The sequence below is a fragment of the Delphinus delphis genome, chromosome 12 (assembly GCF_949987515.2).
Source record: "Delphinus delphis chromosome 12, mDelDel1.2, whole genome shotgun sequence".
Classification (NCBI taxonomy): Eukaryota; Metazoa; Chordata; class Mammalia; order Artiodactyla; family Delphinidae; genus Delphinus; species Delphinus delphis.
This window is the reverse complement of record NC_082694.2, coordinates 37,328,676-37,354,898: the sequence shown is the minus strand read 5'-3', so window position 1 is coordinate 37,354,898 and position 26,223 is coordinate 37,328,676. Positions and strand designations below refer to the sequence as shown.

The following is a 26,223-nucleotide window of genomic DNA, read 5'->3' as shown; positions in this document are numbered from 1 at the left end:
TATAATATCTACTGGTGATATTTAGATAGTATTTTCTACTTCTAGAAATTTTGAATTAGAAATATAAAATATATTTTTTGAACCTAAAGAATTATCACATCACCATAATTTTCAATTTGGAACATGTCTATTGCCTAAAGTGAGGTACATCCTTATTCTAGACTGCAATAAAATTTTTTAACACTTAAAAAAGTAGAAATTCCAGGAAAATGTGTTTTTCTCAGCAACTATCTATGAAACAAAATTTAGGCATTTGAACTGATTTGGCAGCAACATGTTTTTCTTCTGAATGTGAAATTAAATTTGTGTAATGTCATGCCAATGCTAAAATAACATCTTATACATGGAATATCATCATTTCTTTAAAAAAAAGAAAAAACTCGGTGACTTATTTGTGAAAGGGCTAAGACATTGGTTCTCAAACTTTTATCTGCCTTAAAAAAACACCTGAGGAGTTTGTTTAAGATACAGATTCCCAGGCCCCACCTAACCGATTCTGATTCAGTGGATCTGTGGTGGAGCCCATATTTTAGGCAATTCTAATACAGGTGATCCACAGATCACATTTTGAGAAACAAGGGGCTAAGATATGCTAAACTCACAGTGTTACAAGTGCTAAAGGAAGTAACATAACATAGAGATTCAAGAGCATAGACTTGAAAGTCAGCAAGATGCCAGCTAGAGTCTGGGTGGTCTTGGACAAGTTACTTATCCTCTCTGAGCCCCTATTTCCTCTGTTAATTTTTTTAAAGGCTGATGAAACCTATTTCAGAAGGTTATTGGGAGTCTAAAATATATTGCTACAGATATAGATAAAATTTGTATACGAGTACTTAGCACAGAGCCTGGCAGAGGCTTAGTGCTCAATATGAAAGTAACTGCCATCAGTCATAGTAGTGGTTTTGTTATTTATTATTGTTTCTACCTTTACTTTAAAATTTTCCTTTGCTTCTAAGTAATATGATTATCCCTCTTTCTATTATAACTCTTCTCTTCCCTCAAAACATACACTCATGCGTGCATGTGCATGCTGTCTCTCCCAAGAAATGCCTGAAGAACTGGTTTGGCAATTTGTCATAAGACTGGAAAGTTGTTGGGCTTTTAAGTTTGGGGGAGGGGGGCATTAATCCTTGTCTTATATATAAAAACTAACAGATAAATGTTTCTGTGAACATTTTCACAACTAAATAAATAACTAGGAGAGAGCCTTAGGAATTTTGCTAGCCCCCCAACCCATATAAGTTTCATTGAATTGATATACTAGTTATATAGTTTTGTGAGGTACGTACAGAAATAAACAACTTAAGCACTGTATCTGAGAAATTTATTTTAGGACATCCATGTAAGAACCAACTTTGCAAATGTATGTTCTGCTCTTCTGCTTCATCTTGATGCTATCCTAAGAAGCTTAACCAAGATTTCATAATTTGATTTAACTAAGTATGACAATAGAGATGGATAAGCATATGTGAATTGCCTCCCCTGTCCAGAGTGAAAATAAAGATAGTTTATGGAAGGATGTAAACTCTGCTCCAACACTTTTCTCCCAGTCTTTCCAGATGGAAACATTTTTCTCAGAAAACACAGATGTTCATGTACAGAGACAACTGGGTACACACTGATTCTTACTAAGTCTCCTCATCTTTGGGATAGAACTGTCTAATTGAACAGCAGTGAACCTAACTTTTATTGTTGTACAGATTTCCCAAAGTTCTGCTTTCAAATCATTGTTCATTCCATTGTAGAGACATTTCCAGTTCTTCTTCTAGTGGATTGTAAATTATTATGTCTTTTTTTTTTTTTTTTTTTTTTAGCTTTTAGTTATGCTTTTAACATTCTTCATAGGCCTCTAGGTGCATCACATAAGAAAACTAAACATATAGTCATTGCATCTGTTCCCTGTTCCCACATGTCACTTCTAAGCTGGAATGTGAAAGGCATTCATCCACTCAGAGGAACTATTTCCTCAGGAAAAGTTTACAGTAGAAATTAAGGAAAAACCATTGAGCTGATATCTGTTTTTAAAATTAAATTAGATATTTTTAAATGCTTAACATTACTGATTAATTTGTAATGCTTATCGCTGAATAGTTTTTTCTGTAAAGGTTTTTTGTTTTTGTTTTAATGGGAGGATTTGGATGAATATTGTAGAGGGAGGAAGATTAATCAAAATTGTGTGATTATTTTTATAGCTACATAGCCTGAAAGGATAAAGTTTGGGACAAATATTTTTATATAAACAGTTATTTTCCTGTCAGAGTACAATGGACTTTACCACCAAAATAAGATTATATGAATTCATTTTCTCCCTTGTTTTTATACTGATGACATTGAGTGGGAGATGATACATGAATTCACAGTACACAGAATTATGAACATCCTACTTGTGAGTGTCCTCTGCATTTACTGACTGGTTTTACACTTTACCAACCCAAAGCCACCCAACCCTACTCCCCCAGTGCCAGTTCACTCTGAATTGATAGCACCACTTGGTGGCCAAAGCTAGGAGTTGAGTAAAGTGCCAACATTTCTTCCCCACCAGCATATTATCCTCCATTAGACATTTCTGAGCTGGCCTTGGTCATAGCTATATCTGTTATTCTCTCAAGGGATCTAGCTCTTTAAGGAAAGTTCAAAATGTAAGTCAGTATACTACCCAAAGCAATCTACAGATTCAATGCAATCCCTATCAAATTACCAATGGCATTTTTCACAGAACTAGAACATGAAATTTTACAATTTGTATGGAAACAAAAAAGACCCCGAATAGCCAAAGCAATCTTGAGAAAGAAAAACGGAGCTGGAGGAATCAGGCTCCCCGACTTCAGACTATACTACAAAGCTACAGTAATCAAGACAGTATGGTACCGGCACAAAAACAGAAATATAGATCAATGGAACAGGATAGAAAGCCCAGTGATAAACCCACGCACATATGGTCACCTTATCTTTGACAAAGGAGGCAAGAGTATACAATGGAGAAAAGACAGCCTTTTCAATAAGTGGTGTTGGGAAAACTGGACAGCTACATGTAAAAGAATGAAATTAGAACACTTCCTAACACCATACACAAAAATAAACTCAAAGTGGATTAAAGACCTAAATGTAAGGCCAGACACTATAAAACTCTTAGAGGAAAACATAGGCAGAACACTCTATGACATAAATCACAGCAAGATCCTTTTTGACCCACCTCCTAGAGTAATGGAAATAAAAACATAAACAAAAAAATGGGACCTAATGAAACTTTAAAGCTTTTGCACAGCAAAGGAAACCATAAACAAAACGAAAAGACAACCCTCAGAATGGGAGAAGATATTTGCAAATGAAGCAACTGACAAAGGATTAATCTCCAAAATATACAAGCTGCTCATGCAGCTCAATATCAAAAAAACAAACAACCCAATCCAAAAATGGGCAGAAGACCTAAATAGACATTTCTCCAAAGAAGACATACAGATTGCCAACCAACACATGAAAAGTTGCTCAACATCACTAATCATTAGAGAAGTGCAAATCAAAACCACAATGAGGTATCATCTCACACCAGTCAGAATGACCATCATCAAAAAATCTACAAACAATAAATGCTGGAGAGGGTGTGGAGAAAAGGGAACCATCTTGCACTGTTGGTGGGAATGTAAATTGATACAGCCACTATGGAGAACAGTATGGAGGTTCCTTAGAAAACTAAAAATAGAACTACCTTATGACCCGGCAGTCCCACTCCTGGGCATATACACTGAGAAAACCATACTTCAAAAAGAGTCATGTACCACAACATTCACCTCAGCACTATTTACAATAGCCAGGACATGGAAGCAACCTAAGTGTCCATTGACAGATGAATGGATAAAGAAGATGTGGCACATACATACAATGGAATATTACTCAGCCATAAAAAGGAATGAAATTGAGCTATTTGTAGTGAGGTGGATGGACCTAGAGTCTGTCATACACAGTGAAGTAAGTCAGAAAGAGAAAAACACGTGTATGCTAACACATGTATATGGAATCTAAAAAAAAAAAAAGAAAGGTTCTGATGAACCTAGGAGCAGGACAGGAATAAAGATGCAGATGTAGAGAATGGACTTGAGGACATGGGGAGGGGGAAGGGTAAGCTGGGACGAAGTGAGAGAGTAGCATTGACATATACACACTACCAAATGTAAAATAGATAGCTAGTGGGAAGCAGCTGCATAGTGCAGGGAGATCAACTTGGTGCTTTGTGACCACCTAGAGGGGTGGGATAGGGAGGGTGGGAGGGAGGCTGAAGAGGGAGGGGATATGGAAATACATGTATACATATAGCTGATTCACTTTGTTATACAGCAGAAACTAACACAAAATTGTAAAGCAGTTATACTCCAATAAAGATGTTTAAAAAAAAAAAGATGCAGATGTAGAGAACGGATTTGAGGACACAGGGAGGAAAGGGAAGCTGGGACGAAGTGAGAGTAACACTAACATATATACACTACCAAATGTAAAGTGGATGGCTAGTGGGAAGCTGCAGCATAGCACAGGGAGATCAGCTTGATACTTTGTGATGACCTAAAGGGGTGAGTTTAGGGAGGATGGGAGGGAGGCTCAAGAGGGAGGGTATATGGGGATATATGTATACATATAGCTGGTTCACTTTGTTGTACAGTAGAAACTAACACAACATTGTAAAGCAATTATACTCCAATAAAGATGTAAAAAAAAATAAAAATAAAAATGTAAGTCAAAGATGATACTTAGGCTGGTATTATTTTTTTAATTAAAAATGAGTTTTTATAAATTTCATTGATTTAAAAAATAGAAATAGTTTTTTGTATGGAGGGTATGAATAACCTACCATAGAAATAAATTATTAAAATAGTCAAAAATATTTTAATTTCTCATGAGGATAAAATGAAAGGGAGCCAAAAATTTTTAACTTTTAATACTATTTGTTTTGACTCATGTGCCTATTTTGAATCTAAGTAAAAGGTTAAAGAAAGTTATACTGAACATTGCAAAACTGTCACCATAGACTAGGTAGCAATTTTGCTGAATTCTGAAATATATAATATTAACAGGAACATCATGAGGACTAAATGGATTTGGAGTTGACCATGACTTTGGGTGGGAATGTAGATTGTGTTTTATTTTATTTTTTTTAAGATTTATTATTTATTTATTTAATTTATTTTGTTGTTGCAGTGGGTCTTAGTTGCAGCATACGGGATCTTCGTTGAGGCTTGCAGGATCTTTTGTTGTGGCGTGTGGGCTTCTCTCTAGTTGTGGCATGTGGGTTTTCTCTTCTCTAGTTGTGGTGCACAGGCTCCAGGGCACTTGGGCTCTGTAGTTGTGGCGCGCAGGTTCCAGAGTGCCTGGGCTCTGTAGTTTGTGGCACTCGGGCTCTAGTTGAGGCACTCAAGCTCAGTAGTTGTGGCACATGGGCTTAGTTGCCCTGCGGCATTTGGGATCTTAGTTCCCTGACCAGGGATCAAACCTGCATTCACTGCATTGGCAGGCGGATTCTTTACCACTGGACCACCAGGGAAGTCCCCTGCTCTGACCTTCTTTAAGTGAGCTGTAGCTTTGAAGAAAAGGGAGAGGATATACAACACAACAGAAGGACATGTAACTAACTGCTGGAGCTTGGCTCATACGACTTATGCCAGAATCTGAGAGTGGGTATTGGGGAGCATGATGTTCTTCAGTCAAAAGGTTATCTAAAAATTTATATCATGATAAAGGGCAAATTGAACATGTCCTGGGAATTAAGTTGAGGAGAAATCTGAAAATTATTTTTGGTAATTCTAGAGATTCTGAGAGTCACATTAGATTTTTATTTTCTCTGAATTTCTGACTGAAGGAACTGCTATTAGCAAGAGAAGCTTTGGAATAGACTTCACAGTACATGTGTAACCTTGGAAAGGAGACTGTCTCCTGGAGGGTTTGCATTTGAGTAGCTCTTTTAAGAGAAGAAAAATGGGTAATGGGTAGTTGCTGGGCTTCCATACTTAAGAGGAATGAAAAATATGAAATGATGGTAGGATGTATTTTGGTCGATTGGTCCAGTAAAGTAGATATGTAAAGATACTAGAAATGTCATGCTCAATGGCACTAACATCTTAAAACTTGCACCAAGTTGCCCAGTATGTTTACTTCTGTGAGTAGGCCTATCTGGTGCTTGCACAGGCAGTCAGAAAAACTGTGAGACCCTGCCATGAGGAGTCACCATGCCTTACTCCCATCAGTAATCCTAGGAATCAGACAGCAGGGAGGATCCTGAAGCTTGAAGAATGTGGATCTGTACTGTTGTGTGTGTGTGTGCATGTGCATGTGCGTGTGTGTGTATTGTATATATAAGGGTGTGTGTGTGTGTAGAAACGGAGAGAATATAGCAACCACCATTATACTACTTATAGCATTTATTATACGCCAGGCACTATTCTAAGTACTTTACATACATTAACTCACTTAATCTTCACAAGACCCTATGAAGTAGTTTTATTATCTTCACTTTACAAATAAGGAAACTGAGGCGTAGGGAGATTAAGTAATTTACCCAAATTGCCACAGCTTTTAAAGAGCAGAGGTGGAACTTGAATGCACCCTGATAATATCATGGTAGGCAGAGTATTTTTTTTTTAAACATCTTTATTGGAGTATAATTGCTTTACAATGTTGTGTTAGTTTCTGCTGTATAGCAAAGTGAATCAGCTATATGTATACATATATCCCCATATCCCCTCCCTCTTGCGTCTCCCTCCCACCCTCCCTATCCCACCCCTCTAGGTGGTCACAAAGCACTGAGCTGATCTCCCTGTGCTATGCGGCTGCTTCCCAGTAGCTATCTATTTTACATTTGGTAGTGTGTATATGTCAATGCCACGCTCTCACTTCATCCCAATTTACCCTCCCCCCTCCCCGTGTCCTCAAGTCCATTCAGGCAGAGTATTCTTGTTTGGCCATTTTCATTGAAGGATGCCTCAAATGCTCACATGGAATCAGCATAGCTTGTAGTTGCCCAAGAATTAGACAAGTATCCCTGGAATCCCCCGTTTCTTGAAGACATCATACACCAACCTATAATTCAAGGATCACATAGACATATCTGCATAGGAAGAAAGGCTGACTCCCCTTGACACTCCTTGATGTACTGCTCTGAGATCATTGTTAAGTCTCAGTGACCTACACGGGAAGAGTAAACAAAACCACCTCTGCTAATGGATGAACTTGTTTGTTTATCAGAGGTGGGAAGGTTTGCTTTCTGTTTGGGGGTTTTGTTTTGCTTTGTTTTTTCTGCTTTGCTCATCAGAGCCATTATGAAGGCTTTGTCAGGTTGGCCTGAATTCTAAATAAAGGGCCCATTCTGGTAAGACTGGTTACCTATGAGTGTCAAGTAGGATGGCTAAGAATGGTGGTTCACCAGACAGACTGCCTGGATTTGAGGCCTAGTTCTTCCACTAACTATTATTTTAGGTAAGTTATATAACCTCATTAAATATTTGATGTTATTATCATAATCATCATTATTATTATTCCCAGTCTATGAGAAAGTTATTGGTTCTCAGTCATCTGGTGAGGGAGATATATGACATAGAGCATCTTTGAGACACTCTTTCCAAGACTTCAGGAAGCAGCACTGTGGACGCAAGTCCATCATGAATGTCTCTGTGTCCTGGTGAAGAGAATGGCTCCACTGGGAAGGTTAAGGGGCATTGGATGAGGTAGTATAATGCTGAAACTCACGCTAGTCACCTGGCCTGGTCTTGAAAAGCAACATTCGTTATATTTGATTTAAAATGTTGTGTAATTGTTGAAGCTGTGTGCAAGTTAAAAGACTGCTGGAGATGGCTCTGCAGTGTCCTGCTTTCATTAGGCTTCTCTGTTTAGAGAATGAACGTGGCCGCAGGCCAGGAGGGGATAGGCCTAATTCCCTTCAGCTCTCCCTCACTGAGTAAAGATTTTTAAGAAGGTACATAAGGAAGGATATATCGCAGTGTTGCCTGGTTATCTGAACCCCCAAGCATGATCAGACAAGGTGTAGGGAGGAAGAGGAAGTTATTGTGTGTGTAGCGCACTGGGGGTTGGGGGTTGAACTCATCCCTTACTGGAAACTGGAGGCTCTGGGGACACCCTGCTATGATTGTTTTAGGACATTTAAAGACTTTAAGCAGCACAGGGTTACCTAAAAGAGTAGCTGATTGAAGCTCTTTATTAGAAGCCTATTTAGAGCATATCTGCCTGGTTTGTCCTTCTGTATTTTAAAAATTACATATATTTTCCACACTTTCAACAAAATCAAATCTCATTCTCACCTGGCATTTAGTAAATCATCTTTTTTATCTATATTGCCAACTTCGTAAGCCGATTTAATGATGCTCTGCTTTTAACATCAAAATCTCTCTATAAAAATGATGAAAACTTACTATCTCGGTGAAGCTTTTTTGCTTTATAAATATTTGGTTTTTCTTGTTGAGGGCCTTCTTTTCTTAAAATTATATCAATTTGTACTTCAAATTATCTTTTTTTTCTTTATTTTGATAACTGGTAAACTTTTAGATGTGTTCTATTAGTCTATAATTTTCAATCTTAAAATTTACCTCTTTCATTTTTGGATATTAAGTAGTATTTCATGATCTACTTTGTCCTTCAATCTCTAAAACCCATTGCAAATAACTAGACTGTCATTACCTGGAGCACAGCCACATTATTGTGTCACCATAGCTATGGCTGTCTTTTGTATGCAGCTGTGACACTGCTGACCCAAAAGGGCATTCACTTTGTTTTTCCAGCTTCAAAGATGAGTTTGTGCTTATTCACCCACATTTTTCACCTATCTTGCTTATGACCAATGACATACTAATTATACTAACTATAGACTTTGTTATCACTAACGAAGATTTAAAATATAATTTGTGTCCAAGGAATTGTTTAGAAATTTATCCTCACTCAGCTGTCCCTGATTATGTGTCTGTCTCCACACTAGACGGATAAGCCCTTTTGAGGGCACCGACCACATCTTGGTCATCTTTCTATCTCCAGTTCTTGGCTCAGTGCCGCACGTGCCATTATCACCCTCTTCATGATCGTCATCATAGCTAGCATTTTTAGTTGTGGGCACTGTGCTAAGGACTTTACACAGATTTTCTCATTTAATTCCTCCATCAACCATATGAGGTAAGTAATATGATTATACTTACAGAGAAGGAGAAACTGATGTTTAGAGAGGTTAATTGGTCTAAGATCAAAGGGTTCAGTCAATTTTTTTTAACTGAACTGGAAGAAAGCCATTTGAGATGCAGATTCAATGTTCATCTTATTTGTATCATATTCCAAACGACAGACCTAACCAGCCATAGAAACTATAGATGGTATACAGTTATAAATTATGCTTGGCCCTACCAGAATTTATAGTCTTATCTGCAGGAGTTTCTCAGAATTAATGTAAGTAAACATTCATAAAGGTAGTCCTTAATTTATAAGAGGTCTTTATTCTAAAGTTCATTTCTGAGTCAGTTGTTTTTCCATAAAGTACTTAAATTACGGATTGAGTTCCCAGACCACCACATAAAAAACTGTGTGCCCAAATGACTTTAAAAAAGATAAACCCCTGTTCTCCCAATGAGAAGATCTCCCCCAGAAATTTTGACCTTCTTGAATATATAAAACTTTAGTAATATCTCTTGTAACATTTAATTTATCTCTCTATATATACTTAAAATCACATCTTGGGCTTCCCTGGTGGCGCAGTGGTTGAGAGTCTGCCTGCCGATGCAGGGGACACGGGTTCATGCCCCGGTCTAGGTAGATCCCACATGCCGCGGAGTGGCTAGGACCATGAGCCATCGCTGCTGGGCCTGTGCATCTGGAGCCTGTTGCTCCGCAGCGGGAGAGGCCACAACAGTGAGAGGCCCGCATACCGCAAAAAAAAAAAATCACATCTTAAGATACATTAATCTAGAAATATTGTTTCTCTCCACTCCCACTTTTCCAGAAATAATTTTATTCAACTGTTAATGCTCATCTTTAACATTAATGTCTCTGTCACTTCTAGGGCCACTCTTTAAAGTCATTTCCATGACATGACTACAAGAAGGCTCTAGGAGAGGGAGGGGGTAGAGAAGAGTCTGCCAGGTGCAGGCCAAACAAAGGGGGCTTCAAGAAAGGGGAGAACTGGCAGGGGAAGCTATCCATCTGTAAGTGTGGCTCACAATTCAAGTTTTCCCCTTATTGGAGGATGCCCAGTTGATCCTCCAAGTAGACATTAGTGTGTTTGGTTGAATGATGCATATAAAAGTGACTCACTGTATTTTATCCCATTTTACAAAGTATGTTAAATGCAACTTGAAAAATAAATACAGTTTCAGAGTTCTGAGTGTTTTGACTTCAGCCAAATATCTATCTGTCAACAGTCAAAATAGTCATGCATTACCTGAAATGTGGGTCATATTAATACTTTTAAAGGCTAAGAGCACTGAAAAGTTATGGAAGCAACTCCATCCCACATGTAATTTTTTAAATATACTAGACTGTAAGTAAATACAAAGAATTTTATTGGTTGTGAATTTTCTGATGATGATTACTTTCATACTTTTCAGTTTATTTTTGTACTATATTAAGTTTGTGCTTAATTTACCTTTTGAGAAATTAAGCACTGACCTTTGGCATAAAAAGTCTGTTCAGACTCTATTAAGAAGTTGGCACAAGAAGATTGCTGTTAATTTCTGGCCTTTAGAAATAGCATTTTCTTTTGTATAAGTCTAAGGAGGAAGAGCTTTTGTGAAGTTGTCTATACCTCCTCCTGCATAGGTATGTCCATAGAAGTCTGTCAGAATTTATCTGTAGAGAGATGTTGCCCTGAATCTCTCCCCACATTCTGTTTTACTAAATGGGTAAATAAAAGATGTGTTTATTTTGAGAGAATGGGTTAGTTTTTATTTTACTTCAACAAAAGGAGACAGGATTTTCCCCCAAAGTTTATATACTTAATATTATAACAAATATATCATGCTGACCAAATAGTTTTTTTTTTTTTTTTTTGCGGTATGTGGGCCTCTCACTGTTGTGGCCTCTCCCGTTGCGGAGCACAGGCTCCGGACACGCAGGCTCAACGGCCATGGCTCACGGGCCCAGGCGCTCCACGGCATGTGGGATCTTCCCAGACCGGGGCACGAACCCATGTACCCTGCATCGGCAGGCGGACTCTCAACCACTGCACCACCAGGGAAGCCCTGACCAAATAGTTTTAAGACAATTGCTGAAGACATCAATAAGGATTATGAGATTCTTCATTTACATTGATTGCTGTTAGAGGATTTTCTTAGTGTGGAAACATTTATCAACTGTTTGCTCATATAGTAAAATTTGTTTTCATAATAAAGCTCTATTTCCTAAGCTTAAAATATTTTCTAAAACTGGAGCACTGGAGTCCTGTAATGATGTTGGCTTTGGAGTTCATGTGTCCATGACCCTATGTAACTGCAGTAAATTAATCTTTCTCATCCATTAAGTAAATCTACCAGAATTCACCTCCTGTGTTATTAAAATATGTTTGGCCAGTATCAGTTAGTTGGATACCTTCATGTGTATCTCTATTTTAATATACTAAATCTTTCAGAGGTTATCATATACGTGTAATCATACCATAGGGACAATTTGTAATGGCAGCTTTGTTGTTTTTATGTTTGGTTTGTGTTTGCTACGTTGTGTCCTTTAAGGGCCATATGTGATCACTAGTCAGCCATCTCCACTATGGAGCTATGGCAAGATTTCAGCATTATATAATGTTTTCATAGTAGAAAATCTTGAATTTGTGTATATGTTTCAACAGTGCCTTCATCTCTGTGTTTTCTTTGTTTCCCATTGAATTCCTCTTCTTTTCAGCTAAAATTGTATTGTTCCTTATTTTGCATTTATATAATGCACTGGGCTTCCCTGGTGGCGCAGTGGTTGAGAGTCCACCTGCTGATGCAGGGGACACGGGTTCTTGCCCCAGTCCGGGAAGATCCCACATGCCGTGGAGCGCCTGGGCCCGTGAGCCATGGCCGCTGGGCCTGCGCGTCCGGAGCCTGTGCTCCACAACAGGAGAGGCCACAGCAGTGAGAGGCCCGCGTACTGCAAAAAAAAAAAAAAGAATGCACTGTCTGAAAATATATCTTTCTAAATAGACAATAAGCTTATGGTGAAAGATTAATTAGGAAAGGTTAACTAGTAGACAGTTTTTGAAAATATAACTCATAATTTCAGGTTTTTAACATCACTTTCCTCTTGTTCATTTTAAAATTTACATTGAGAATGCTGCTTTGGAAAAAACAAATGAAAACTACATACATGTTCCTGGGTGAAGAAATGAATTCTTAAGTTAAATCTTAACTTTAAATCATTTTGGGAGGGAGGAGATGGAATATAAAGGCAGTTGTCAACCAACGTTTATTAAGTATTTATACTACATGTAGTGCTATATTATGCTGCTTTGTGTTAAGTGGTTTTTGTTAACTATGTGATAGGAAGAATGATTTGAAGTCATATTTACATATTACTTTTCCTGCTATTTTCATTACTCTTCATTATTTAATAGTTTTTATAAATCATACTCAGCTATAATAATTGATTAAAACATAAAACTGACAATAAGAGATTGTGATGTCAGAAAGACATTACATTCCACAAGGCAAAATAACAAAACAGAATTCTTTAAGGAAACAAAGTAGAAAAAAACATTACCAGAGACTATATTAGTCAATACTTTAAAATGTTAAGGTGATGTTTTTATTGGTAGTATATTTATAATAAACATGAGGCACTCTGTTTTAAAATATAGTTTAACAACCCGGCCATGCTTTCACATTTTAGTCACTGTGTACTGAACTGTAGTGTTTTGTCATTTTTTTAATTTCAAAATGGGCTTCAATAATATAGGTTTTGAACTTTTCAGTTCATGAAACTGAAAAAAATTTAAAGTATCAGTATTGACTCTAAGGTGATAAAATTGTAGTTGTGATTACAAATTAAAGATAATTTTGAAAGAGAGGTAGTTAACTAGGTGAGTTTAAACAAGATAAAATGATTTATGGCCATTTTATAAAATAATGACAATCTTCATTTTAAGCTACAATGTAAAGTGCTTTATTCTGAGATTATGTATTGTGTCAGAAGCTAAAACTGCCTTTTTTCTAACAGTGCCAGAATACAACCTCTTTTTCTTTTTGCACTAACAAGACTGCTTTACCACCACAGCCCACTCTAAGTAATTAAATCAATCCTTTGTACTTACCGTATTCTCCTCTAGTGACGGTACTAGATCTGATTATATGCTTCATGCATATTCAAAGTACCGCACTGACAGCTCTTTAATGAGCTCTTACTTAATCAGTATGAACAATGTTCATCTTGTTCTTTTTTTCCTCATGCATTAGAGCTAGGAATAGTTGGGAAAAATGAAACATCCAGCATTCATTTGAAAAATATATTGTACTTTGAAAAGTGTCTAAGCTGAGGAAGTTGCATTCTGCCCTTTAAAAGTCTGATGGACAAATTGGATTACTAGTATTGGATTAAATAACAAATGGTTAGAGGAGAAATGAGAAAAGCTCACTGTGATCACAGGCTTTAATATTTTTTGTTACTTATAAAGCTAAAGGGGTCTTTAACCAGTTATTAAAGTCAGGATTAATTTGTAATGGTTCAACTTACTGGCTTTTAAAAGCTTTTTAAATTAAAAAAATTTTAAATCCCTAAAAACAATAGTGTAATGATGTATTAGAAGAAAATTTAATTTTTTTATTACTAGGCTAAGTATAGATTTCCATCACTGTGTACTATCTCAGATAAGGAGTTAGTGATACAGAATTGATTTAACCTCAAATATGTTTTTTTCAGTTAATTTATATAATCTATGTAGCACTGAATAATATGTCTTTAAATATTTCTTATTGTTTGGCTTATTCCCTTTTTAAACATGAGACTCTTCTCATTTCCTAGCAGTTAGGGGAGGTGGATCTTTTATTCTTATGTAGAAATCATAGGCATGAGTTAAACTGAAAATAACACAGTTATTTTATTCTTATGTAGAAATCATAGGCATGAGTTAAACTGAAAATAACACAGTACCACATCAATATTGTTATTCTCAAGGAAGCAGTCTTCCATTGAAGAAAATGATGCTAATTTAAAAATAGGCTAGTTGCTTCTAGTCTTATTGCCTGAAAGCCTCAATTACAGGTTAGGTTAAACTCAAAACAAAGTTTTAATATGTGTATATTTTTAGAAACCACTTAGGTTATGAATGCAAGAATTAAGTCTTTAATCAGAAAACAAAATATCATAAAAACTGCACCTATTAATATTGCACACATGTGTCATTTCAGTGATCAAAAAGGCCTTCACCAGGGTACAATTGGCCTTTTTCCAAATTGCAAGCTTTTTCTCAGCTTTTTCTTTTTACTCTTTCTTCTTTTGTTGCTACCCAGGGATTTGTGCCTATCGCAGCCTATATCACATGACCAGTGTCAAGACATCACATGGTCCAAAGTGAATACAAAACCAGCTACCCTAAAAGAGAGATTAAAAATGCTGTAAAACAATAAAGACCTTTGTTCATACTCAAAGAATCTATCCTAGATCTGCTTCATACCATAAAGTTTAACAGACTTTAATGAAAGCACATATCCTCTCACTATTTTCCCTAATAATGAACAACAGATATCTATTTTACAGGGATGCTCAGAAATACATGTTTAATCTTTTGCACACAGATCAGCTCTTTATTTTAGATTTTCATTCTAAAGATTTTTTCAAATTTCTGTTAATGTGGAAACAGGTAAATAAATTATGGTTCATCCATCATTTATGCAAGTATTAAAAAAGAATGAAGTAGATCTTCAAACAGCATGACAACAACAAATCACAGGGTCCTTATGTTAAAGAAACCTGTATGTGTCCAGATAAGGTATATACCTGTATGTGATAGACATAGCTACGTATGTGGTCTGGAAGAAGATACGCTAAACTGCAGTAGTACTTCTGGAGAAGGGAGGTGGATGGGGGAATTGGAGAGGGTGGGGGTGGTGAAAGAGGCCTTGACTTTTTACTCAATTATACCTCTGTATTGTTTGAATATTTTTTAATGGACTGGTAGTGTGTTTGAAAGTTAAAAGAAAATATCTCACTTAAGAAGAAAATGAAACTTAGGAAATTGACTAGGCTATTTAGTCTTCGCCTGGCATATTTAATTTTTTAGTAGATATTTAAGTTAACCCTATGAATCTATCTAGAAGTTGGACTGAACTATTAAATAATGGTCTAGCAAAACAGTAAACCAATCATGGGCGAAATTCAGAAAAAAAAAGTCAAAGAATTGTAAATTTGACTAGATACAATTTGAAGGGAGAGGAAGGAAGAGGGTTGGGGAATTAATATTTTTCTTGAGTATGATTGTGGCCTACTTCTGCATGAACAATACCAAATATATGCTATATGTTATAATCCTTGACATACTGGCCTTTTGAGGGGAAGGGTGGTACAGATGATGGAATGGATATTAGGGAAAATGAATTTTAAATGTACAATCAGTAAATTTATAATCTAAAATTTTAAATCATCTCTCTGCTCAAATGTTTTCTCATTTACGGAACATTATTATGTTCATCATGTTTTTTCACAGATAGCTCTAAGTATTTTTGTAGCTTGTTCATTTACAATGTATTTAAAATAATTTGCAAGTGTTTACCCTGTTAGGGATGATGAGTTCTGGAATGGTATATGTATGTATACCTTTAGTTTGCTTTGGGGGAGGAAAATAAGAAAAAAAGCAAGTTGTTACAGGTGGAAGCTCTCACAAAATCTATTGACTTCTCTGACCTTACTGGTAGTCTTATAATTCTCATAATGATTTTTTAATGTGGTTTTTAATTAATTTATTTATTTTTATCATGACCGTATGTCTGTCAGCACCACGAGTTCCTCACTGAAACATAATAACAAGTCAGCCTCTGGGGAGGATTTAAAAGTTGCAACACTTTTTTTTTTTTTTTAACTGTACTTAGTATTGTACTTAGTATGATCTGTAAATATGTTCGGGGGACTGAAATATACAAGGTGAATAATAGCAGCTTTGGAGATTGGCTTATGAATTTTTAAATATTGATTTCTTTTTTCAGGCCTCGGACCTTAATCTGATGTTGTTATAAACAGTTTAACTTGTACTGTTGGGATAGCTAAAATATGTTTCGTGTTAAAAAGAAAAAAAACAAAACACTTGTGCTGAACTATTATTTGGCTTGTAAATGTCAATAGAATAAGAAATATCTCTTCCTAAATTATAGGAAGGAACACAGAAGAAGAAGAAGCTATGATGCAGGAGTGGTTTGTGTTAGTTAATAAGAAAAACGCCTTAATAAGGAGAATGAACCAGCTCTCTCTCCTGTAAGTACTTATGACTTTGCTTGTTTTTCCTACAACATTGATGAATCTTAGGCTTTCCATCATTGTCTTTTTTGGGGGTTTCATTCTTATTAGGCTTAATGTTTTTTCTTTCCTTAGAGATTATGTTTTATATAAAAATAAAATTAAAAATAGTATATAACCAATTTTTACCTTAAGAGTAAGAATTTTAGAGTGTTAGATACTGAAAAAATGTATTTATTATATAGAAAGCCAAGTAATATAAACAATTTTTGTGTTTAAGAAATCACTTGTGCATAAAAAGGATGTTTGGTTTATATTTAGTGGGAAAAGAAATAAAATTGAAGTTTATTTAACATCAAATTTTCAGTTAAAAATTAAAATAAGTCTTAATAAGGACAAAACTAACTTTGTATTCTACAAATGATGTTACCCTAAATTTTGGGGTAAAAGATTAATAATTTACACAGAAGTGACCTTTTTATGATTGCAAGAATTACAGTAAAATGGAGACTAGACCAAATGTAAGCATTTTCAGTCTTTAGCATTTAGTTCACATAGGACTTAATGCTTGTTCCTTTTTCTCACTAACAATGTTCTTATATTATGCCACCTAGTGTGGGAAGAAGCAGGCTTACATGTTTTATTTTAGTGAAAACCTCTATTTTTGTCATTTCTGCCATGCCTGAACTTGATAAAGGAGTTATGAAGAAGTGCAGAACTTAACTAATCTTGCCTTTTTAATTGTCTCTATATTAAATTTTCACTGGTGGTACTTTCATGTTTCTTGTACTCTTTTCACACAGAGTTCTAGACAAAAAAGTGTTTATTGCGAATTATGAAAAATATTCTACAAAATAACCTTATACCTGGCACTTAATACAAGAAACATTGAAGATTGAGGCTACTTATCCACAGATTAGAATATACTTCTGTGCAATTCAAAATTGAAGGAGAAAAATAATAGCACTATTAAATATTCAACCTGAGGAAGGTTTTAGGTTTGTGTATCATTTGTTTTGAGTGGCTTAAAGTTAAAGAGAACAGTCAGTTATGAGTCCTAAAATCAATGTAACCTAAAGGTTCTTTTAAGTGTTTAATGATTTAGTAATTAGCATATTGATGAACTTTTGCAACTTGCCTAGGGAAAAAGAACATGATTTAGAACGACGATATGAGCTGCTGAATCGGGAATTGCGGGCAATGCTAGCCATTGAAGGTAAGAGATGCCATGGCCGAATGAGGTGTTTGAGGTGTCAGTTGTCAAAGAGATTTAAAGAGTGTAATACACTTCTGGTCTCACTAGGTGTGGTCTGACTAAGGACCTACAGGAATTGCAAATAAATGCCTTAGAGTCAGAAACCAATAGTCATGTAAAACCTAAGGACCCTAATTCAGATCATCGTTATGCTTGCTATTAAACATAAAATTGTCTTATCTTTTGTCTGTAAGCTTAAATGTCCATTAAATGGAAAATATAACTAAATGATTTCATTTTACTATGTGCAAGTTAAAGAGGTTTGAGAAAGATCTATCATTTTGATTTTTCACATTCATACTCTAAATTTTACCTTAATATTTAATTGATGTCAACACAAATATGTAACTGTCCAGTCTGCTATAGTTCTTAAGATTCCAGCTCCTATTAAGTGAATAATCAGGCAAAGATTCCGGCATATGAGATAAATGCAACACTTTCACACTTTATATAAAGCTTTTAAATGAATTACATATATAGTAATCCTAAGCATGGTTCATAATATCAATAAACATCAGCTAGCTTAACTATGGCATTTACTATATATGCTTATTTTTTTAAAATTCTTACTATTTTAGAATGCTGTTCTCCTTATACCTCTTAGTTGAAAATGTCTTATAGTTCAAAGATGTCCACTTAAAAGCTAATCCTTTGGGCTCTGTAAAATGGACCTTTTGTCTAATCAATGCAAATTGATTTTCCTATTCTGTATTGACCTCTTAACACATGCATTGACTGTCCATTGTAATTTCTTTCTTCACCTGATAAGGTACCTGATCCATAAGAAGTCAATTCTAATTAGTTCAGAAACTGGGAATTTAAGTTTGTAAGAGAAATTCAAATGAAACCATATGTTTTAAAATATTTTAATTAAAATTGTTAGTAAATAAAATACATGCTGTTTATCTAAATAGTATCTTATACATTTATAGAAGTTTTATTCTTACTTTTATATTCCTAATATTTGATAAATATGACTAACAACATTTGTATGTCCTAATTTATAAATTAGATTTACTTTATTTAAAAGGCTTTCAGATAGCTAATTTCCTTCAAGTGGCTATCAAATTATATCACTAATAATGACTATAAAATTTGTCAAAATTATTTAAGAAGTTCTGTGAAACTTGCCACTGAATAAAATGCACAAATATACTAAATGGTATTTTTCCTCTTGCTATAATTTTTGTAGTCATGGTATAGTCTTAAAAGAGATTGGAAAGCTAAATAGTCATTTGAAAAGTAGGTATAGCAAATACTATTTATATGGTATATATATATATATATATGTGTGTGTGTGTATAATATAAAATGTGTTTGTATATAGTATGTATAACTCATTATACAATTTATTCTTTATAGATTAATTATATATTATGCTCAATACAGAGTATTACAATGTTTAAAAATTTACTTTCTCATGTATAGTAAGTTAAATCAACCCTAAGATACAGCTTGATACAATACAGTTGACTTTTAAGGCAGATATTGCTTCTATCCCAAAACCAGTATTATTACCAAATAGTACCATCTTTAAAGGAGGGCCATAATACATATAAAACATCCCAGTTTCATTGGCATCCTATCCCTATATAATAGACCTACAGTCTTAAATAATCTAACATTTTTCTGCCTGCTCCCCTTGTACACATGGAAGAGCAGTAGAAAGTAATATTTTTGAAGAAGAGAAAAAAAATTAATGTTTTTCTTTTCATACACCTTTAATACAATTGTTAATTTTTTGTGGTTTTGTTCTGTTTTATTTTTTAATTAATACTATTGTCCCATGTGTGATTGTGCCTTAAATCTCTCAGCCAGTTTCTGTTGCTAGTTGAGGGGCAAAAGAGACTTGAGGAAAGAAGCAGCCTGTTGAATACAAATAAAGACACTTTCTCAGAGAGAGGCCTGTCCCATTAGCCTGGGCAATATGTGGCCTGAGCTGTCCTAGAGTGATACTGAGCATCGTGATCATCAGTTCTTTGAAGACAGTATCCTCTGAGCCAGCCCTTAGAATGGACACGCATTCAGTAGTCTTTCAGAGTGTTAAAACACCACAGAAAAACACATGAACAGGCAACACTAATTGGTTTTGTTTTGCTTTCCTTTGTTTTAAAGTCCCTTCCTCTTTTCTTTCCCATCTCTTCTACTTAGTAGCCATAAGATGGTTTTCATAATAAATAAACTAAAATATTTTTGAATAATCTACTACTGAAACCATTAACTAGGAGAAAAGCACAGAATATTAATAGTCATAGTCCAGTGAAAGAAGTATTAACAGCTTGGTTTGAGAGCAAAATAATAATAATAACATTCAATATATCCATTCTTCTGAGAATCCATAATCACTTTGGCCTTTTTTTTTTCCCTGAGGTGTTTTCATTGCAGGAGTTTCACTCTACTGAGCTAAGTTGTAGGATCCCTTAAGCTAACAAGCATCTTTCAGATACTTTTCCTATAGTTTTTCTGTTCCAGATTATTTAATGCCCCCTCAGGAAAGATAAATTCATTTCTGCACACATTGGGGTGGGCTTTTGGAAAGTGGTGTGTTCATTTTCTGCACAAGAAATGGATCTTCTCTAGGATTTTGTACATCTTGATTTATTCTTGGCTTAGAGTTTGAAGTGGGTGCTCTTCTAAAGGGATTTATGCATAGGTTCACTATTTTTGTAGTTATGGCTTATATGATAAGCTTTTTATATTTAAAATCAATATGTAATCCTGTGGAGGAGCTTATCCCCTAAAACCCCATTTGTAAATCTATTTTAGCTTTGTTACACAGCACAGCCACAGTCTTCCATAGATTGATTAGGTACAGCGGTAGAATCCTATCAAATGGCCTGCTCTGATGATGATGCAAACTCTTTCAGGATTGCTAGTTGACTGGAACTAAAGATAAGACTTGACTGCAATCCCCCAATGTGCTCTTTACAAAACTAGTGTTAATTTTCATCAAAGTGCCAGGCTTATTTATAGTGGCAAGGTTGAAGGTTTACTACAAGAACTTTAGGTCCTTTCTATTAAAGTGTTTATAGGTATTTCTTTTGCCTTTTTTCCAAGGTAATTATCAACTTCAGCAAATAAACTGAATCAGGGAATGAATAATTGGCCCTATATATAAAAAAAGAGTTTTTTAGATTAACAAAACAGCTCAGTGCAGATAGACATAAACAGAATCTCTTTATTTTAACACTTTGGCTCAAATGCAGCATCAAAACTTAATCCTATTTGTTGTGAGAGGATATGGCTTTTGTAGCAAAAGTACACTGGAATCTTTAAATTAATCAAAACCCACATTGTAGTCTGTCCAAGGCAAAGTCATTGCATCCTGCTAGCTGTTATAGGTGAGTAATCCTTTCTTAAAATGTATAACAAGTAACATATAAACTTACATTCAGGCTTTTAAAACATGACATTACATCTAGGTGAAGCTATTTAAAGAGGAATTTTTTAATTTTTAAATGTAGACCTTTGAACATACAAATGTGAATCTTGCTCAATTTTAAAGGTGTTATCAAATTTTTTTAAATCATCAAAATAGTTTACTTAATTTCCCAAATTAGCATTCAAATATGTGTGTGAATGTGTATAAATTTACTCCTGTGAGAAAGCAAATCCAAAGTAAAAGTAGTTTTGCTAGTGTAAAATCTACTCACTGCGCATAGCTATTTTCTCCACAATTTGACTAATTATTTGTAGATAGATATTAATGTAGTGATGACACATTTAATATAAAAAAACCTATAAATTTATGCTGAAACAGTTAAAATTCTAATGTCAGTTAAATTTGTAAGATGATGAAAATTACCTAAATATTCATAATTTAAAAATGTTTTTGTTACAGTTATGTGAAATGTCAGCATTGAGCTAGGAAAAGGTTAAGATTTTTTAAATTATTCAATACTTAATGGATTAAAAATATAAAATTGTTTCCTCTCTTATCCATATTGTTAAAACCTTATTTTTAAAAAAGTTAAAGAAATATTGATATTTCTAATTATTAATTAAAACCTTAAAAGTGACTGGTCAAATATAGGGAAGGAATAATTTACTCAAGAAGATTATGTGTCATTAAAATTTATTTTTTCTTTAAAAAAATTTTGTAATTTTCAACTTAATTATATTTTTTAAGTTTACAGTGGAGAAATTTTATTTCCCAGTAGTAAAGCTCTTATCAAAATGTTTTGGAAGTAAAGAATTATAAATTAAGCTTATAATCAGAATGATTTCTTGAGGTTGGAAATGGAAAAATCCATATTCATCAAAATTGGTAATCTTAATAATTATAAAATTTAGTTACAAATCTTTTACAAATTTAGCAGGTTTTTCTCTGAGTTAATATTTCTAGAACTACAGTTACCTGAAATTAGACTAGATGACCTTTAAGATCTTTCCAACCTGGAGAGTCTATTAATTTATCTGCTGTGTAGAATGAAACTGATTAAGAACAAGAACCAGATTAGAAAATTGTCCAGCATTCCTGACCTCAGTTGCATTTAAATCCAAGGAATAAAATTGTGATAGATATGGCTTTTCTCCAGTTTTGCTGTTTCATTATTATTTTTTAAATTTTTACATTAAGAAAAAAACTTTCCATAGCAATAGTTTCTTTATTCCCCTCTATGCAATAGAATACTTCACTTCTTTTTAAATAAGAATGTAATGTGACCAATTATTTAATGTACTTATTTGTGATGTTTTGTATCGAATGTGGGTAATTAATATATGGCATGTTTAATATATATGTGTGTATGTATTCGAGCTTGTAATGAAAGGAATAGTGATAAAATAGAATAAATTATTCTAGCTTTTTGCTGCTATTCTAACCTTTATTGCATGATGATGCATCTAATTTTTAATTTGTAAATACAAGATAGAATTCCCTCTAGCTCCATTTGGTTTCATAAAGCTGCTGAGCAGTTTGCTGTCTTGAATAAATTTTGCTTTGGAGGGGGTCGGGGGGATTTGAACCAGCACATTCTTGTGTGGTTTGTGAAGATTCACATGGTAACCAGCGGTGTGCATTGTTGGGTTTATCTGAATAAGCACCAGCCATGTGAGTTTTAACATGATTGCCCAGGGCAATGGAGAGAGAAGAGAGAAACCAGAAAGGATTGCACTCCTCTCTGTTTTTTGGAAAGTGCATTTGCTGGGGGAGGGGGCTACATGAGTCAGTGGCCAGGGTATTTTTTTTTTTAAGCTGGTGTCCTGTTTCCCTCTAGGTCCTCATTTGTTCGGCTATCTGCCTCATCATCTACTTCTTCTTTTCATTGTTTACCTTCCTAATGAGGGAGGCGGGGTAGACTGGGGGTTGATTGACAGCTACAAGCCCTTACAGTCTGGCCAGAGAGCAGTTGGCTTTGGTTTCAAAAGTGCTTTAAATGTTCGATTTGGTCCTGTTTTTATTAAACGAAACTGCTGCTCATCTTAAGGAAATTATCAGACCAGCAATGATTAGGAAATATATTATTGGGGCCTAAAACCGTCAAAAAACTGCCCCTTCCCATGGAAGGAGCACTGCCCATCGGATTTTCCAACCGGGGTTTCAAAAAGAAGTATGTAATTTTTCCTTTGCAAAAGTGCTTTGATTTGAAACCACGCAGCAAACCTCTCCAAAAGAAAACTGGCTGTGATGCGATCGAGAGCTGCAGTGTAATGTTGCAGAGCAAATTTATTTTTTACTTCAAAGAAAAATGCTAATTAGCCGATTCACTACTTTTAAAGTTATTGTGAAGCATATGGCGCCCAGTGTGAGATACATCCAACTGCTAAAATAGAGCGAAGAGGAAATTAGCGAAGAATGGGCTGTATGGGGTGAGCATGGGGGTGGGGGAGGAGGATAGGTTCTCAGGCAGATTCTCTAGCCTTTTCAGGGTGATTTTATCGCCCATCTCTGCTTCCCGCCTCCTCATTCACCCACATTCCCCCCTCACCGCTCGGGCCGACCTCTTCTGGGCCTCCAGCTCTCCCTCCCCCACTTTGGCTGACATCAGATGCGCACCTCCGCTGGCCACCGGCGCACACCTGGTCTCTTGCAGGTTCCAGCCCAGCCCGTAGCCGTCTCCATCTACGGAAAATACTTAGAAAGTAGGGTTTTAGGGGCGAAATCCTCATCACGACGGCCAAACTCTCCGTGAAACACTAGCTAGTGGCTCTGTAATATGGTTTGCAGAGAAATAAAAGGGAACTGGAAAAGGCGGGAAGGGGAGGGCCGGGTGGGGTGGGAGACCGGGTGGGTAAGGAGCCTCCCGTCCCCTGCAGACTGGCAGAAGACCGAGGCCCAGAAGCGACGCGAGCAGCTCCTGCTGGATGAGCTGGTGGCCCTAGTGGACAAGCGCGACGCGCTCGTCAGGGACCTGGACGCGCAGGAGAAGCAGTAAGTGGGCGGTGGGGTCGGGGTCGAGGCTCTGCCGCCTGCTGAGGGGCCGAGAAGTTTTCGGAAAGTTCAGTCCAGAGGTCCCGGGTGGGCCGGGGCAGCCTCCCGCTGGCCCCGCGAACCCCGTTCCCTCTGGGGCTCGGAATGCGGGGCGAGAGGAGAGTGCCGCTCTGTGCTCCAAGAAGAAAAATAATTTGGTTTCCTGTTTGACTTCCAGGGCCGAAGAAGAAGACGAGCATTTGGAGCGAACTCTGGAGCAAAACAAAGGCAAGATGGCCAAGAAAGAAGAGAAATGTGTTCTGCAATAGAAGCCAGACCAAAATCTTGACCAACATTTTATTAGCCTTGGGTCCCCAGACCAGAAAAAGTCATTCTCGTTGTTGATTTAAAACTTTTAACATTTTGTTTGGCTGGATTGTACTTCTTTACCACTACCACCACCTCTTTTCCTCCCTTTTTTCCAGACAGTGTACAGAACTCCGAAATAGCTTTGTTTAAGGATTGTGTGTGTGTGAGTTAATCATTTCCTTGAAATCATGTAAAATAGGTTGCACAGACATCTTGTGAGTGATTGGTATTAGGAGTGTTCAAGAAACTGTTCAAAGAAGAAAGAAAAGAAAACTCTTCCCTCATTATTTTCCCTCATTTTTTGATGGAGAAAAATTTTAAAACATTTTTGTTGTTGTTGTTATTGTTAATAGCATAATGAGGGGTGGGAGGGGGCTTAAGAGGGAGGGATAAGGAAAATGTCATGAATGATTTTTTTCCAGTCCTGCCATATGTAACACTGAGTCTGTTACCTAAATTTTATAGTTAGATCATCTTCAATTTACTTATTAAACTGTGTTCTATTTACCAGTGGGATTTTCTGCAGTTGTTTTGCGTTTCACTATGAAGATAATAGGGTACTTCTCCTCTGCTTTCTTCGGAGGATGGCCCTTTAACGTAGCCTGAAACAAGTCCTGTGATTTGAAGTGAGCTGTAAGGATGGGACTAATTGACATGCATCACTTTACAAAGACAGTCTTATCATTTGAGAATGCGCCATCTTTTTCTCTGGATAATTATTTATTACATCTAGCTTGGTTCCTACATTTTGTTGGGTCTCAAAATTGGCTCAAGAATGGTGTTAATATTTATTCTGTATTGATAAAAGTCTGTCTTGCCATTATGAGTAAATCCTCCAATTAATATTTTCTTCTCTAGCATAGCACTGTCATTTTTTTGTGAAAATGGTTATCTGTTTATTTATTACAATACTGAGTCATATATAAATTTTCAATAAAAGCAGAAACTTTCTTACCTTAAACACTGCTGCTACTTCTTTGCAATGAAAACTTGAGAAGTTTTTGTATTCATAAGACTTTTCATGTGGAAAAATGGTCCTCTTGAATGCAGGGCAGGATACTGGTCTGTATTTGGAGCTGAATAAGTTTACACCACCCCAGAGGGGCCCTGCTGACACACGAATGCGAATTGAAAAGCAATTAGTCATATTTTCTTAAGCAGTGTAAACTATCATCTTTTAGAGGGTCCTCTCTTAACGATTTGAGATTTGTGATTCCACAGCACTGAAAAAAATGTAATTTTCCATTGTTATAATTTTGCACTCATATGAGGAAGAACTATGACTTCTGATAACCGGCAAGACTGTAGATGCCGAAGTGAAAGGAAGAGGGTTATTGTTGGAGGGGAGGAGGAGGGTAAGTGTGTGCAGGTGTGTGTGTATGAGATGAGGGAAAGGGAACTTTCAACCAGAAGTTCTAAGCTACAGAAAAAACTGGCGATTTTATGGTAGTTTCCATCACTCCTCTACAGAGGTGTCCTGAAACAAAGAAAGCTCGTTCAACAAGTCTGGAGACAGAGAAAACAGTCCACTAGCATTTATACGTTAGCCTAGATCATACATACATATATACACGTATACATATATGTACATATACAGACAAATATTTATACCAATACACACACAAATTCCTTTCGAAAACTATGCAGCCGCCAGTCTTTCAAAATGATAAAACCTTCCTACGGTAGAATTTCTTCACGACAAGGATTTTAAGAAGTTATTGAAAAGTTATCAGAACTAAATGAAATCGGGTATTTGCCGTCTTTATTAGAGCAGGAGAGCAGAGGGAGCTACCGCTTCCTGGGGGGAAGCTCTCAGAACCCGGCCCTAACCCCAGGGAAACCGGCAGACGAAAACCATCAG

At 35.9% G+C, this 26,223-nt stretch overlaps 1 protein-coding gene across 10 annotated transcripts in view; it reads left to right on the top strand.

The window, feature by feature from the left end:
* Nucleotides 1-25,316, top strand: part of EHBP1 (EH domain binding protein 1) — a 491,141-nt gene extending 465,825 nt beyond the window's left edge. For all 10 annotated transcript variants that reach the window (XM_060026512.1, XM_060026505.1, XM_060026507.1 and 7 more), the window contains 4 exons: nt 16,305-16,404; nt 17,529-17,602; nt 23,900-24,014; nt 24,232-25,316. In XM_060026512.1, the coding sequence (XP_059882495.1) occupies nt 16,305-16,404; nt 17,529-17,602; nt 23,900-24,014; nt 24,232-24,322 (380 nt within the window). In that variant the 3' untranslated portion in view covers nt 24,323-25,316. The remainder of the gene's footprint in view (nt 1-16,304; nt 16,405-17,528; nt 17,603-23,899; nt 24,015-24,231) is intronic.
* Nucleotides 25,317-26,223: the final 907 nt, after the last annotated feature.